This window comes from Cokeromyces recurvatus (assembly GCF_025118155.1).
Source record: "Cokeromyces recurvatus strain NRRL 2243 chromosome Unknown BX663scaffold_59, whole genome shotgun sequence".
In the NCBI taxonomy this organism is placed as follows: domain Eukaryota; kingdom Fungi; phylum Mucoromycota; class Mucoromycetes; order Mucorales; family Mucoraceae; genus Cokeromyces; species Cokeromyces recurvatus.
Genome location: NW_026251445.1, coordinates 1 through 17,309, shown reverse-complemented (window position 1 = coordinate 17,309; position 17,309 = coordinate 1). Strand labels below are relative to the sequence as shown.

The 17,309-nt window shown below is 30.2% G+C and overlaps 4 protein-coding genes and 1 non-coding gene across 5 annotated transcripts; 2 read left to right on the top strand and 3 right to left on the bottom strand.

The window, feature by feature from the left end:
• BX663DRAFT_305088 (uncharacterized protein) lies at positions 1-657 on the bottom strand (the record flags this gene model as incomplete). The annotated part of the gene is made up of 2 exons (XM_051522047.1): positions 386-657; positions 1-311 (listed from the first exon to the last, which is right to left on the bottom strand). Coding segments are annotated over exons 1-2 (572 nt in total), but the record flags the coding sequence as incomplete, so codon positions are not given.
• Positions 658-3,878: 3,221 nt separating this feature from the next.
• On the top strand, positions 3,879-5,186 carry BX663DRAFT_305053 (uncharacterized protein). Its single transcript, XM_051522046.1, has 4 exons — positions 3,879-4,070; positions 4,150-4,257; positions 4,346-4,591; positions 4,646-5,186. The coding sequence occupies exons 1-4, from the start codon at positions 3,920-3,922 to the stop codon at positions 4,768-4,770; spliced, it is 630 nt and encodes a 209-aa protein (XP_051377456.1). The 5' UTR covers positions 3,879-3,919; the 3' UTR covers positions 4,771-5,186.
• Positions 5,187-14,567: 9,381 nt separating this feature from the next.
• On the top strand, positions 14,568-14,639 carry BX663DRAFT_t153. Its single transcript has one exon. It is a non-coding gene; the product is annotated as a tRNA-Glu (tRNA).
• Positions 14,640-14,993: 354 nt separating this feature from the next.
• BX663DRAFT_445042 (uncharacterized protein) lies at positions 14,994-15,200 on the bottom strand (the record flags this gene model as incomplete). Its single annotated transcript, XM_051523663.1, has 1 exon — positions 14,994-15,200. A coding segment is annotated over one exon (207 nt), but the record flags the coding sequence as incomplete, so codon positions are not given.
• A 739-nt stretch (positions 15,201-15,939) lies between these two features.
• On the bottom strand, positions 15,940-17,183 carry BX663DRAFT_556694 (uncharacterized protein; the record flags this gene model as incomplete). The annotated part of the gene is made up of 2 exons (XM_051531730.1): positions 15,940-16,625; positions 17,147-17,183. 2 exons carry the CDS (start codon positions 17,181-17,183, stop codon positions 15,940-15,942), a joined length of 723 nt encoding a protein of 240 aa, XP_051377454.1.
• Between the last annotated feature and the right edge of the window lie 126 nt (positions 17,184-17,309).

Sequence of the window (17,309 nt, the reverse complement as noted above, 5' to 3'; positions counted from 1 at the left end):
ATATTTACTCTGTTTTTTCTTGTGGCTATTCTTCTTTTATGAGCAAGCGCTTGCTGTACCTCTTGACTTTGATTTCGAACCTTCTGCTGATGCTTCAGGTTCTCGTAATGGTTTCTTATGCGCTTTTTGAGTTCCCTCAATTTTTGAGCGCTAATACTGTTATTACGCGTGATATCCTTTTCTTTGGTAATAACAGTATTTAATATATGATCATAGATGATCTTGTTGGAACCAGTCTTCAATGACAAATTAAAATTGTATTGAAGATGGTTATCTTCAAAATACTGATCATATGTTCTTCTGATCAAGCTCTATATTGTTTATTTACAGGTATAATTGTTTTTAAAGGTTAATATACACATTAGCAGTTTTTTGTGTTACTTACCGAAGTCTCTCTTGATCTACCAATTAGACCTTTGCCGGTGCTGCCTGAATCTTTGGAAGCTACAACAGCAGCAAGCTGAGCTTGGACTAAGGCAAGCTGTTGTTGAAGCTGCCTAACGTTATCTTTTAATTCAGCAACTTCAGTGTTGCTGGCAGCACTTCTTCTAACAGGAGTGAAGTTGCCAACACTTCTGTTAGAAGAACCGGCTGTCATAACGACAGGAGGAGTGTTGAGACGAGCGTTGTTGTTAGGTTGTTGCATGTTGATTCGGTACTTCTTAATAAAAAATATATATAAATATATAAAGAAAGAAATAAAAAAAAAAGAATTACTTTTTTAAATCAATAGCCACTATAAGTATAGTACAATAAACTGATATTGAAACTGCTTGGTTGATTTAATTCCAGTTTTATTTTCCTCTTATAATGGCACTCGATATCACTACCACTACGTGTCTCAGTTAGTAAGTTTTATATAATTCAGTTAACTTTCGACGAAAAAATTTTTATTCTTTTTCTTTTTTTTCTTTCCTTTTCTTTTCTTTCCTTTTCTTTTATCTTTTCTTTTATCTTTTCTCAATTATTTTCTTTACAACATTAATGCTAATCAATGATAGCTATTAGGTAAGTATATCCTTTTAATTGTCATTCATTAATATAATGTCATTTGATAAAAGGCAATAATCTTATACTGACGCGTTATTTTTATTTTCAAAAAAAAAAAAATAGAAAAAATGCAGCTTGTATTTATCAAAGAAGGTAAATATTCTATGTAATACGAAGTTGATATCGATCGATTCATTTAACTCTTTGACTGATTAATATTAATAGGAAACGTTGCAATAATATATAAGTTGTAATAATAGATAAGTTGTTATAATATATAAGGTAAGCTATTCTTTTTTGTATAAATCTTATTTCAATTTATATCTTATACTGTTATATGTTTACTATTTAGTAAGTGCCACTCTTTTTACTTTTATTCCTTCTTTGTGCCTAAGAATAAACGATATGTTTAAATACTTTTTGGTATGTATTATTTTTCTATCTTATTATTAATTCTAACTTTTATTAATTTGTATAAATAGTACTACTTTCTCTAGTTAATTCTGGCATACATTGGCAGTTACTAATTGCTTTTCTTTTGGGTCCTTTAAAAGGTAAACACTTTAGAGTAGAGTATATTTTCTTCTATAGGATTACAATAGCTAATATTTACTTTATTTTTAATTATTGATATATAGATAAAGATTCTTGTAACTACTGTACACGTTATTACAAAAGGTTCTACTGGCTAATACAAGTGTTTGTGCTAATGAAGGCGTATCAAAGGTAAGTATTTCTTCTATTATATACAATACTTTATTTCGACTATACAAAGAAATGCAATGAATACAATATTATATAAATATATTTTCTATATTATTATTGTATTATTGTATTATTGTATTATTGTATTATTGTATTATTATTATTATTATTATTATTATCGTATATTCTATTTATTTTTTTTATAAATAAAAATCGCGTTTTTTTTGTAAACAAATATATATAAATAAGATTCTATATATGGCATGTAAAGGCCTACAAAATAAATAATATATAATATTTTAAACCAATAAAGCAAAAGGATATGTAATATAAAAGCCACAAAAAGATGTGTATATGGTCCAATTAAATGTAAACATAAAACTGAGAATCTTTCATAATAAGGCCAATAGTAAAGGATGCTGTCGTTAAAGAAGTAGCAAATGAAAAGGGTTATATAATTCTAAAATGAAGGTCAGTTCGTGTTTTTTTCAGAGCTTTCACCGATGTAATAAGGTACCTTTAAACATCTGTTTCAAGCCGTGATTCAAGGATAATACACACCAAATTGCTTCCAGTGGGTTAACCGGTAAGTCAAAATAAAATAAAATTTAAAGAAGACGTTAATTAAAAGACAAGATCAAAGATAATGTTTATTTCATTCAAATCAAAATCGTATTTATACTAAATAAAATATTGTAAAATATTATCTAAGTATGAACGTGTTCCAATAAGATTTGAACAAATATTCAAAGCCTTAAAGAAGTCTTTACGTGTTAACATGTTTCACTTTGGACCCCGTTTTTACGTAACCTTTTGTTATTGGTAATGGGCTTGAATTTCATTTTCCGCTTTGCTTCTTTCCTTAGACGTACCTCTACTTCTAATGGAGTATCCTCATAAACATTATCAGGCTCGACAGTTTTGTTAAGCACTAATCTATAGTTATTGTGAATCCTAAAATTTTAGCCAATCAGAATGCATGAATTCTCTTAGATAAGCTCTGTATGACATAATATTTACTTGGACGGACTTATATCACTATTTATCTTTATGGGGTTATCCCTGTCTTAAAAATGAATATATAATGGAAAATATTTTTGATAAATAAAAAAGAACTTTTGAACAGGAATTAATATTTTAAAATAAAAAAAATAAAATATAAAATAAATATATTTTCTTGGAAACTAACACAACACTTAAGGATTCGAACCTTCCTTAATTTTTCTTTCACATAAGTATTTATCTATCAGTTTTGTCGTTTCTTGACTTCTTGAGGTACGAAAGAGTAAAACTTCAGATCACTGGAGATAAAGTCTACTTTACCAATTGTAAAAGTTTTTAAAAGGTGACCTTTTACAATTGAAAATTGGAAGCTTTAAAAAACTTTTATACCAAATGAAAGAGAAAAATTTGCTCATTTTGAATATGTTAAAATGTTTTTATTTGGCTAAGAATTGATAGAGATATTAGCATTTAAAGATTTGTTTAATGGTTAAAAAATATAACAAATTTTTGGGTATAGTCTTTTTTACTAGAAAATAAATTTAGAATCCCGACATTTTTTTTTCTTTAAATTTTATTGGACAAAAATATTATTTTTTTTTTATTTTTTTGAACAAGTCATCAAATATAAGCGTGTGTTAGCTGTGTTATATTCTGAATTCAAAATAAGTTGAAAAAATAATAATAATAGCAATAATTCATTCAAGATAAATGTTTAAAATGTAAAGTCGAAGTAAGTCTTTTTTTTAAGAGAAGGTCAAATTATTTAACATTTTCAAAAAAAAATGTATTAAAAAAATAATAAAAATTCAAGTTAACATGTACAGTAATGAGTTATGTATAATGTCAATTGTTAAAATCAAACTTATATTATTACTTTACAATAAGTTATTTTATCTAGTAAGATTAATTTGTCGTAGTTGAACATAATGTCAGAATGTCTAATTGTCATTCCAAAATCAGCTTGAATGTAGATGTAAAAAATAAAATATATACTTGTTAAAGCAATTAAAAATAATAAAACTATTTATTATTTTTCAAATGTAAGATGCATCTTCTCTTGATTGTTATTTTTTTTTCTGAAAATGAATAAAAAAACTCAATTTTTTAAGTTTAAACTACAGCAATAAATTTAATCGTCTGTAATAAAATTATTTTCTCCTTTTTTATTATCTTATATTGATTATTAACATTTCAAATTAAATTATAACTTCATTGCAACATGTCCATTCAATTAAACAAAGACCAAAGAGAATGCAAATGCTCAACTTGCTCTCAAAGTGAGTTGGGATATAGGGTTGTCCACAGACATACGGCCCGTATACATCAAGAAATTGATGAAGGTCTTGCAGATGCAAATGCAATTGAACAAAGTAAATAAAAACTATGCATTTCAAATGTTATAATTAATAAATGCAATAATGCTAACTTTTTTTTGTTATCGTGTTAAAGATGTTTATGATGCAAATGATGATATTATTTTTGAAGATAACAATGCCATTGATGCTATTGAATTAGAGGACATGGATTATCTAGAAGGAGAAGAAGGTGTAGATGAATGTATGTATTACCTTCTAAAAAATAATATTGCTATGATAATCTTTATATAAATTATTTATGCTAACTGTTTTATTTATTTCATATATAGATGAAGCTAATGATAACTTTGCATCTAACGATACAAAGTTATTCAACATTAGTGAAAATGAAGCTTTACCTTACCTCATTATGATTTTCTTGACATTCTTTCAAGCCAATAATTTAACCATTACAGCTACAGAAAGCTTGTTCAAGTTTATGAATGCTATACTTTTTCTACTTGGAATTAATTATGCATTCCCCTCTAAACCCCCAACAATTAAATCTAAAATTTCTGCTAATTATGCTAGCAAGGGTAACTGTTTTATTTATTTGTTTTTTTACTAATACTAATTTCTCATTATAATAGATATCAAAAATATGTTGTTTGTGAGAAGTGCAATGCAATTTATTTATACGAGGAAGTTATCGATAATTCGAATACAATCAAAAAATACAGAAATAGAACACTCCCCTTGTATGTTAATGGAATGAGAGCATGATGCAATTATCCATTAGTAGTTAAAAATGCTAGCAACGATTCGGCCAAACCAATCAAACGTTATGCTTACAACTCAGTAAAGGCAACTTTGATGAAGTTTTTCATGCGCTCTACTTTTGAGCAAAAAATTGAAGAATGGAGAAGTAAAACTGTAATGCCTGGAATGATGTTTGACATCTTTGATGGTCAGTTTTTTAAAGAATTCAAAAAGGATGATGAAGACGAACCATTTCTTCAAAAAGAAGGTTCATTAATGTTAAGTTTAAATGTTGACTGGTTTACTCCAACTCAAGGAATGAAATATCGCGTAGGTGCCATATATTTGATCATTAATAACCTTCCTCGTAACGAGAGGTTTAAAAAACAAAATATGATTCTTGTTGGCTTGATGCCTGGCCCTCGTGAAGCTGCTCTTTCAGAAACTAACCATTTCCTTCGACCTATGGTGGATGAGCTCCTTGAAATACAGTGACTCACAAAACTGTTCACACTCTCCGAAATTTTATAGATATGCAAAAATTGACATTTGAAGTTAAAACAGTAAATTCACATATAACATACCAATCGAAAGCTTCAAATCTGCTTAGTTTGTATATAATCATACTATTTTAACTGGAGGACTAAGGAATCTAGAATCTGGCTTTTAAATTAACATGTCCGTGTAAACACTTTTGTGGCCGTATTTTAAAAAATTAAAAAGTCGTTACCACAACTTGGTTTTTGATATATATCGGACTGCCACTTAGCCAGCATTTAGCTTCTTGTATCATTTTTACTCTTTATTATTAGGTTTTAACTTCAATATATAGGTACGTTTATTGAATATGGCTGCAATTCCTGTAGATCAACGTGATAATGTTATTTCTCTCTTGAGATCTGGAGTCAGCACAAGAGAAGTAGCTAAAAGGGTTGGAATTAGTCTTGGTGGAGTATCCAAAATTGGAAGACAAAATTGCTTTAACAGAGTTAAGAATAAAGGCGGAAGATATAGTATCTTGACTCTAGCAGATAAAAGGCATTGCGTTCATTTAGTAACCAAAGGACGTCTAGAAAATGCGGTTCGAGTCCGAAAACAACTGAAAATGAATTGTGACATTGATGTCAGTGCTGAGACTATTCGTTGAGCCGTAAAGGAAGCTGGTTTGAGGTCTTTCGAAAAGGAAAAGAAGCCTACCCTAAGCGGTACAAATGCAAAAAGGAGGCTTGAATGGTGTCTTGTGCATTGCAATTGGACTATAGACGATTGGAAGCGTGTAGTATAGTCTGATGAAACAAAAATAAATAGGTTTAATTCTGATGGACGTGTCTGGGCATGGATACGAGACGGTGAGACGCTTCAGCCGCAGCATGTCAAGCAAACACGAATGCATGGTGGAGGCGATCTAATGTTTTGGAGTGCCATTACCTACGCAGGTGTAGGTTAGATTTGCAAGATCGAAGGAATAATGGACCGCTATGTCTATAAAAGCATTTTGGAGGAAGATTTGTCATATACTATTCAGCATACATGTGAACAATTGAACCTCAGACGTGACCAAATCATTTTCCAACAAGATAATGACTCAAAGCATACATCAACTGTAGTCCTAAAATACCTCAATAGACAAGATTATCAGCTTATGGACTGGCCTGCACAGTCTCCTGACTTGAATCCAATCGAAACATGTGGTGTTTATTAAAGATTCGTCTAAATGAATACGATACGCCTCCAAAAGGCATGAATGAGCTATATGAACGAGTAGTACATATATGGTATAAGGTAATCACTATAGAAGAATGCCGAAAGGTTATTGAAAGTATGCCACGTCGTATAGAAGAGTGTATCAAGGCGAAAGGTTACTGGACGAAGTACTGAAACCTCAACTTATTCACAATTAGCAGTTTCGTTAGGGCCTCACAAAACTGTTCACGCTGTATACTATAATTTGAAAGCCGGTTCAATAATAATTAATAAATTTTTTCTAGTAAACTTTTCTATACATAAAATGTCCGAGTCTTAAGCTCTCTAGAAATATAAGTTTTATATACTGTTGATATATAACATAATTAATAAATGTCACTAATTATGTAAAATTTGCAAATTCGTGGACAGTTTTGTGAGTCACTGTATACATTAGAATGAGACCAATTTCTTACGATAAAAAGATGGATATTTTAGCAAAACTTAATGCTGAAAAGTCTTATAGAGATATTTCTACAGCAATGGGCGTGTCAACTAGGACAATTAGCAAAATTGCCAAATAAAATCAAGTTGAGAGATTAACATAAAAGAAGGTAGACCAAAGACGATTATCCCGTTACTTGGAAGATTGATTGCGCGATCTTTTTATACTGGTCATTTTATCACTGCAGTGGATGCTGCCCGGAACTTACATGGTCAAGGGTATGATATTTCCACACAAACCATTCACAGATTCCTAAAATCGTCCGACTTGGATTCGAAGATTAAGAAATCTGCATTACCATTGACGAATGAGCGTAGACGAAATCGTCTAAAATGGGCCAAAGCTCATAGAAACTGGATGGTTGAGGATTGGAAAAAGGTCGTCTTTAGTGACGAAAGAAAAATCAATCGTTTGGGTTCAGATGGAAAGTAATGGACATGGGTTAAAAAGAGTGAACCTCTAAAAGACCATAACGTCAACTTTAAGTACAAAGGTGGGGGTGGAAGCTTAATGTTATGGAGTTGTTTCACGCAACATGGTCTTGGTTTAATTGCCAAGATTGAGGGCGGGATGGACTCGCAATTATATTGTGAAATATTAAAAGATGACTTTATGGAGACGCTCAAGGATTATGGCCTTTGTAAGAAAGATGTAATCCTTCAACAAGACAATGATTCAAAGCATACGTCCAAATATACAAGAAATTGGTTCAAAAGAAATAAAATAAATGTCCTTGAATGACCATCATACTCACCTGATCTAAATCCAATTGATAACCTTTGGTTTTATTTGAAGTGAAGGCTTGCTGCCTATGATAGGCCACCAAAAAACATGGATGAGTTATGGGAGCGAGTTGCTGATGTTTGGTATCATAAAGTTACAGTTGAACTATGCTTAAAGCACATAGAAAGTATGCCAAGACGTGTTGAAGCAGTAATTAAAGCAAAAGGTTGTGCTATCAAGTACTAAACATAAAAGGTACGTTGTTCATTTCATTTTTCAATAAGCTATTTGCATTCAATTTTTATACGTATAACTTTTAAGATTATTTTTTCAAATAAAACATTATATAATGAATATAAGCTGTAAGTTATCATCAAAACGAGAAGACTTCTGTCTTTCTGCTAGTATATGCTACGTAGTAATTCACTTAATAAATAGACGAGACGATTTGTTATTGCGGATTTGCATAAATTACCTAAAATTCTGAAACATTGCCACACTTTTGTGAGTCGCTGTAAGTGCAAAACGCATGAACAATTTTTTCACCCGCTGTAGTTCTTCTCCTTGATGTGCTTCAGTATTGTTTGTTCATAAGAAGGGTAGTGCTCTACAAATGTGTATTGATTACCGTATAATCAATTCCTTGTGTGAAAAAATGTTGAATACTCCTTTACCTCGTATTGACGAATGCTTGGAACAACTTTGTGGGGCCATATATTTTAGTCAATTGGATGTTACTACCGAATATCATCAAATTCGTATTCGTAAAGGGGACATTCCTAAAAATGCATTTGTAACAAAATATGGTTTTTTTTAAATGGAAGGTATCACCATTTAGTTTAGCCAATAGTCCACCAGTATTTCAAAAAATGATGAACTCGATATCATCTGGCTATGTTGATAAATTTGTTCAACTTTATTTGGATGATGTTCTTATTTACTTCAGGATAGCCGAACAACATATCGAACACATCAAGTTGGTGTTAGATCGTTTCCATGAACATAAATTGTATGTGAACCCTACTAAAAGCAACTTCAACTAAAAAGAAGTGGAGTTCTTTGGCATGCATGTATCGGCCCAAGGTATCCTCCCATCCAAAATTAAGGTAAAAGCAATCCAAGACTGGCCTCGCCCAACCAATGTACAAGAGGTACGACAATTTGTAGGATTAGCTTCACATTACCAAAGATTTCTGAAAAACTTGTCTTCTGTGGCAGCCCCTCTTACAAAGCTAACGAAACGTACTGGCCCAAAACAACGCACAATTACTTGATTAAGCAAATTTCAGGATGCTTTTGCGACTCTTAAGGATATGTTAACTAATGCACCCGTTCTACAAGCTCATGGCATGACTAAACCTCTCATAATTGAAACGGATAGAATCAAAGTACTTCACTTCAAATGAAAGAAATTGGTCTACTCAATGTTGTATCCGTACATGACACATACATGAAATATAATAAAACATAAATGTTGAATATTCATTACACAATAATGTTGTGTAAACTATATCATTATGTCAAACATAAATTATGTAACTATCAAATTTAAAACCTCCAAATGAAACCCTGATTAAATTAGCGATATGTCAAATATAATATTAGATCATGATCTGTATTATGACTGTTGATAATATCATAAAGAGGTCAATATTTAACAGAACACCAATAAAATAGCATCTATAAATGTTATCTGGAACTACCAAGAAAAGTATAAATAGCCAGATAGTTTTTACAAGAAGAATATTTAGTATTTTTTATTTTACTTTTTTTTTCTAATAAAATTTATTCTTAATTGTGCCCGTGTCTCATGATTTGTTTTGTCTTCTTAATATTTTTTAAGTATACAACAAGACTACTCGATATCGCATCAGTAAGATGATATTCCATCCTATCTTTTATTTTTTACCTGAATGCAAAATTGTTCAACTAGAATCTGAATATTTAAAAATTAATATCTACCAAATAAAGAAACGTTTTCGTTTAAAATCTTATACAAATGAAGTACAATTAATTTTTCTTCAGGACGATTTATACTTTTGTATACGGTGTAATACATGTGTACTATTTAATTTTATCATAGCGTTGGAAAACGGCCACATTTGTATCGTTTTGATCCTCACTATACATTGTTAGTGTGTATTGAACTAAGAACTGTAGTTTTTATGTAGAAATCATTATTTGGTTTAAATAACTTAAGCTACAAATCCGATGGATATTATAAATATGCCTATAAATCACTGTATATGGTTGACGATAACCACAAATGTGTAAGCTTTACAAGTGACTCCCTACCCACTGCACGTACAGATATCAAAAAGCAATTATTTATTTTCAGATAAACTTTTTAAACAATGTAGGATTTATTGAAACAGTGATATCACAATGAAGATGACGGAATAACCTATTTCATTCCTAATACTTATTCTTTCATATATTTTTACAAAGATGTAAACACGCATTTTATTTTGCGAACCTGCAAATGTTAGCTAAAAGAACTTCCTTAGAGCTAGACATTGTCTTGTGCTTGGTAAACCGATGCAAGCTTATTCCTTACTTTTATATTAGTCGGATGTTCAATATAAAACTGTAAACGAAATTCATGAAATGTGGTCGAGCACCTATGCCCAAGAAAAAACCTATGCCAATTTTCGTGCATAAAATTTCGATATATGTGTTTAAATTATCTGACACTAACAATCTTTGTAAAAAAGTAGAATTGATAGTTGACAAATAAATATCAGCTCATATGACATATAATATATAACTTAGAAAAATTTAGTATGCACTGCAGATAATTACTTAATTTCACCATGGTGAAATTATAGGGATTTTAGTGCTCCCTCCACAAATTCCCTATAATCGGAGTAGCAATGCTACCAAAAATTGACAATTGTCAAATAAACCATCTTTACCATGGTAAATTTATTGTAGTATAACTACTCTCACCATGGTGAATCTATGATGAAATTACGACATTTACCATGGTATAGACCTACTTTTACCACTTTTTAATTTACGGATAGAGCATTTATTGGCTTGATCCTTTATATTTTTAGTATATGAGCATCGTTTATATCCTTTTATGGGTCATTTATTCAAATTCAACACTTCTTTATTTGTTGTGTTTATAATATATTTCATGCCTCTTTGAAATTCATATGGTAATAGAGCTTAATTTATTCCGAAAAACGTTTATATATTATTTAAAACCATGCCTTTATTATTCCCTTTTTGGGTTAAGGAAGTATACATTGTATATATATATATATAAATTGTATATAGTAGAAATACGTACAAAAAAAATAGGTATAGAAAATGTGTACACTAGGTGAAAAAACTGGTGCATAAAAATAATTTTTTTAATTTTTTGACTATATCTCTATGAGAATGCATAGTACATATATGAAAATAGGCTAAATATTAGCTATAAAGAGCTCATATATGTTTGTGAAATTTAAACAAGATTGGTAAATTTTAATTGGACAAAATATACATTAGAAGCTTTATTACGTAATCAACATAGAAACAAGGAGAAGGTAAACTTAGTTAATATTTTGTGTATCCTCCTTTAGCTTTAATAACGACCTGAACTCTTGATGGCATACTCTCGTAGTAAGGCAACATATCTTCTTTCTGGAACTTATTCCATTCTTTGTCAATTCTATTCCATAATTCATTAATGTTCTTTGGATGTGTTGGATATTCTGCCAATCTTATCTTTAAGTGATGCCAAAGGTGCTCTATGGGATTTAAATCCGGACTATTAGGTGGCCATACATGCATATAGTTTATACCTTTTGTTTCAAGCCATTTTCTAGTGAATTTTGATGTGTGCTTTGTGTCACCATCTTGTTGAAGGATAACATCTTCTTTACTCCACCCATAGTACTCTGATGTATCCATGTATGTAGTCCCTAGGATATACGTGTATCCTTCGGAATCAAGAGTTTTATCTTCTATTTTACATGCATAACCTAGTCCTTCGGCTGTCATACAGCCCCACATCAATAAAGAGCCGCCACCATGCTTTAAAGTTTGTTTATAGTGATGAGGACGAGTAGGATGACCCCTTTGCTTCCAAGTATATTGAACTCCATCTGACCCCCATAGATTTATCTTCGTTTCATCTGAGAATATAACTTTCTTCCAGTCTTCAATTGTCCATTCTTTATATTTCTTAGCCCAATAAAGTCGTTTCTTCATATGCTCGTATCTGAGAAAAGGTTTCGATTTTTTTAATGTTGCATAAAGGCCAAGCTGATATAAAATTTGAATTGTTCGACGATAACTGATATTTATATGATTGTGCTTCAGCCATTGGTGGGCAGCTCTGGCTGTGGGTAAAGAACCATACCTAACTTTAAAACGCAATGTAACTGCTGTTGTTGTGCTTAAATTAGAGGTTCTACCACCAGAGGGTCGTTTATAGCTAGGGTTAAGCTTCGTTTTCAACCTATTAACTGTCCATTTTGATACCCCAGTACGTTGAACAATATCAGCAGTAGACACTCCATTAAGACTAAGTGCTTTGATTGAGTTGTGAGTTTCTTGACTATGTGTAAAAAGCATTTTATGAATAGTAGTGATAGATAAAAAGATATAAAAATTAAGGCAAAATAAAATAGGTGAACCCTGCTTATTTATATATCTCATTAAAGTGAAGCAGTGCCTCCGTGGTGTGATCCATAAATAATGACGTAACTATACGTAACTATGATAATATAGTCATAATTTGTAAATATGACGTATTTTTTAGAGTGTCAGAAAAATGAGTTTATTATAAGAAATCACTATGACGTAATGTAACGTTACACAAACGTCACTATCCTGTCTAGTGTTTTATACTCTTTCAATTGCATTTTAGATCAACTTTCTATCTTAAGGGAAACACGAGATACAACAATTCTACGTTTTATGCACCAGTTTTTTCACTTACTGTATCTTTATTATTTACGTATTTTATATAATTCGCTATTAGTCATTATAAAAGGCAAAACGCCAAAGATCCAAAGTATACAGTAAAACTATTTGAAAAAAAAAAGATATTGATTAGAATATAGTTTTTTTTTTCTTTAAATATAAAGAGCTAACCATGTTCATTACATGTTCGCCGGGGATAATCAAACCGTGCTAAGTTACTTACCAATTGGATTGTATATCATCTCAAGTCATTTATCCTAAGTACTAATTCAAAAAAAAAGAAAAAAGAAAAAAAAGGAAAACAAGAAGGAAAAAAAAAAGAAACAAGTAAAAAGAAATAAAGTAAAAAATTTTTTAGAAACAAAAAGTCTTATTAAAGCATTTGTATAAGCTGACAAAGAAGTCTTTCATTTATGTATTCTATCGCCGAAGTAATTATATAACAATTTCCAAAGTCATATACAAAGCATACTATATAAAAAAAAGTTAGCATAAATAGCTTACACAGAAGTTATTATAACAATACTATTTCTTTTAATAACTAATACATACTTTCAACCATATATTTATCTTCTAAATATTCTAATCCAATAAAATTAATGTCATTACCATTGTCAGCAATCAACTCTTCATTTGCATTATAGACATCTTTAGTACGATGACAAAAAAAAAGAAAAAAAAACGAACAGCAGTGGTTATTTTTATAATTCAAAATAAAAAAAAAAGCTAGCGTGATTACATTTATTAATTGTAACATCTGCAATGAATACTTATTATTGTTGTTTACTATGTTCATTGGTAATTGCATCTTCAAGACTCTTATCAATTTTTAATGAATATATGAATATAGATAAAGATAGTATGTCTGTAAACAACCTTATATCTAAGTCTACTTTGAGAACAAGTTAATCATTTCCATTCACATTGATCTTTGTTTAATTAAACAGACATGTTGCAATGAATTTATAAATTTATAAGTTGAGATGTTAATAATCAGTATAAGATAATAAAAAAAGGAGAAAATATTTTTTTTACAGATAACTAAATTTATTGCTGTAGTTAAAACTTATATATGCAGTAAAAAATTCCCTTTCATTTTACTTATCTTTACGAAAAATAAATAAATAAATTACTAACAATCGGATGATGCATCTTTCATTTGAAAAATAATAAATAGTTTTATTATTTTTAAATACTTTAGCAGGGGTATATTTTAATTTTTCCATCTACATTCAAGTTGATTTTGGAATGGCAATTAGACATTTTGACATTATGTTCAACAAAAAAAAAAATATTAAGTACGACAAATTAATCTTACTAGATAAAATAACTTATTGTAAAGTAATAATATAAGTTTGATTTTAACAATTGACATTATACATAACTCATTACTGTACATGTTGACTTGAATTTTTATCATTTTTTTAATAAATTTTTTTTGAAAAAATTAATTAATTTGACCTTTTCTTAAAAAAAGACTTACTTCGACTTTACATTTTAAACATTCATCTTGAATGAATTATTGCTATTATTATTATTTTTTCAACTTCTTTTGAATTCAGAATATAACACAGCTAAAACATGCTTATATTTGAGAACTTGTTCAAAAAAACAAAAAAATAAAATTTTTGTCCAATAAAATTTGAAGCAAAAAAACATCGGGATTCTAAATTTATTTTCTAGTAAAAAAGACTATACCCAAAAAATTGTTATATTTTTTAACCATTAAACAAATCTTTAAATGCTAATATCTCTATCAATTCTTAACCAAATAAAAAAATTTTAACATATTCGAAATGAGCAAATTTTTCTCTTTCATTTGGTATAAAAATTTTTTAAAACTTCCAATTTTCAATTTTCGATTGTAAAAGGTCACCTTTTACAAACTTTTACAATTGTAAAAGTAGACTTTATTTGCAGTGACTGCTTTTGTTGCTGAACTCTTTGTGGTACATCTGGAAAATTACAAAACTAACAGCTCCTCATTGGTCCAACGGCTAGGATTTGTCGCTTTCACCGACACGGTCGGGGTTCGACTCCCCGATGGGGAATTTCTTTTTTGCTATTTTTTGTAGATTGCGTACACAGTAGTGTTGACCCAAGAAGGTTATTTTATCTTTGTAAAAAGTTGAGTTTTACTGGATTTTTCCTTAAAATTCACAGATTTTAAAATATAATATGGCACCTTTTGAATTCGAGTTGACGTCCATCGACAAATGAAGTCAACATATTTGTCTATCAGCCAAATGCGATCGTGAAAAACTTTTGTTGCTTTAACTGCCTTTAATCAAAAGTTAAAAAAAAAAATAGTGTTATAGCATAAAATAGTTTTTATTAGTTTAATGTCTCATTTTCATAACATATTTTAAACTAGAGAGACAAAAAAAAAAGATAAGGATGTAAACTTAAAGATTTTTTTCTAAATTCAAGCAGTGATCAAAAAATGAAATGGGATGGTTTATCCACCCAAGACAATCAGAGATAGTTACTCTTCTTGCGGCTTCTTGAATACGAGGTATCAAAGAATCTTTATCTGTTAATTTGTTTTGGCACACACCAAACTTAATCTTAGACCACATTTCTTCAATGGGGTTCAGAATATGGGGAGTATGTTGGCAAGTAGGCACACTTATATCCGCAAGATTCAATCAAGTTTACAACATCGGCCAACTTTTGGATTGGAGCATTATCCATGAGAAGAAAACGCACCTTCATATTTTTTCAATCGAGAACACCCATCGTTTTACTTAAGAATTGCAAATAATGAGATGTTCTGGTTCCCACTCGACCATTAACTTCGACCTCCTCATTTTGGACTGCCTGTGATGGAACGTTATATAATAAAGAAAAATAAAAAGAGAAAGAGAACAAAAGGAAGTATAGTTTGAGACTGTTTTATTTAATTAAAATAAAGAATAAAAAAAAATAAGAATTGAAAGTTAAAGGAAAGTTAAAGATTATTTTGTGTCTACACAACTGCATGTATTTATACTGATGAATCCTGAATCAAAGAAGTAAAAATAACCGTCAAAGAACATAAGTCATGAAACAGTGTTAATATTCAGATATATAGGTATTGTTGATTCAAGCTACTGATTTATATGAATTATTTATTAGGTGTTATAATGATCTGATTAAGGTTCTAGATTGTTTGATCGGAGCTTAGATTCCTGGTGTCTATTTCAGTGGATCAAAGATGATTTGAATCCTTTGTCAAGGTTATAAAAATAAATACTTAGAAATGATACGATGTCTTATAATTGATACATCTAGACAATTGGATGTCAATAAGTTTTATATTATTTACAGGATGTTATATACAGAGTTTTATTTCATATTCAGGCTTATATTTTATTCTGTATTATGTAATTCATCTATTATAATATTACTTATGATTATGTCCAAAGCTTGTTCTATAACACTGCCTGCAAAGGTCGTTCTTCTTCTTTTTCTTGTAGCAATAGCAGTTGGTTTACGTAGTGTCAGGTTTACAATACCTTGTTCACACACTGCACCAATAATTGCCAGGGAGACACCTCCTTGTGTGGGGATTGTACCTTTGGCGGGTTGACCCCTTTCTGATCGGGCATGGCTTCTCTTAATATGCATATTGAAACTTGCTTTATCAATGAACACGCAGTTTGAGCTGTAATCAAAATCTTTAAGCTCTTGCCTTTCCAAAATACGCTCCCTTCTCGCCACCATAGTGCTATTATCGTTGTGTTTCTCTATCAGCTTCTCAAGCTTCTTCAAGGTAAGGTTGCATTTTTTGATAAGGTGCTCGTGCATCATACTGACTACAAGTTCCAAGCCAGGGAAGGCTTCCATCACAGCAGCTTTTGCTTGCTCCAATGTAGCAGTTGAACGTCTGTCATAACAGTCGATAAAGAACTCAATGTGAACTTTAAAGAACTTTTGGTTTCCGTACTTTCTTTCCTTCTTGGTAGGAAGTACTTCAACTTGATTGCCCATTTCTTCATCACTACTTGCTACTTCTTGTGGAGACAACATAAGCTCCTTTTCCAGCGCCTGTCTAGCTTAATAGAAATAAACCATCACTTATTACATAATAAAGAAGTTATTCATATAAAACTAGTATACTCAACTTCACAGCATAATATTCATTCTACACTCAGTTTTAATAATAGTCATTGTTAGAATGTTCGAGCAATAATAATAATTATATACATAGTTCAAATAGGATTATGACTGGTGTGTTCAATTACATAATTGTTCATGAGTAATACATATCATATCTACATTGATAATATTGAACATTGTTAAGTGATAAGATCTTATGCAATGGTAATGATAGTAACTCATTAATAATTGGTATTGTTGCAACTAGACATATTCACTAAGAATTAATATTAACGCGTTGCTTACCCCAGAAATAATAATTGAGTATATTATTCGTAACAGCAACAACTCAGGGAGAAAAAAGAATAAAGATATATCTTATTGATCGCAGAATTATTCGGAGACAATGTTTTATGTAAAACACTTTATTATAGTAAAACTTGCTTATCTGAATCATATTTCCATTGGTAACACTTACCTTGTAAAAACATATAAATAGCCCTCGATCTTTCCATATAATTTTTGGTTGTACAACTTTTGTATTATCTTTAGTAAACTATACAAAGTTTTCACAGACTTGTCTTCTATCTATTCTTCTTCCATTATCTTTTGCTAATCAAAACAACTATGATCTATCTTGG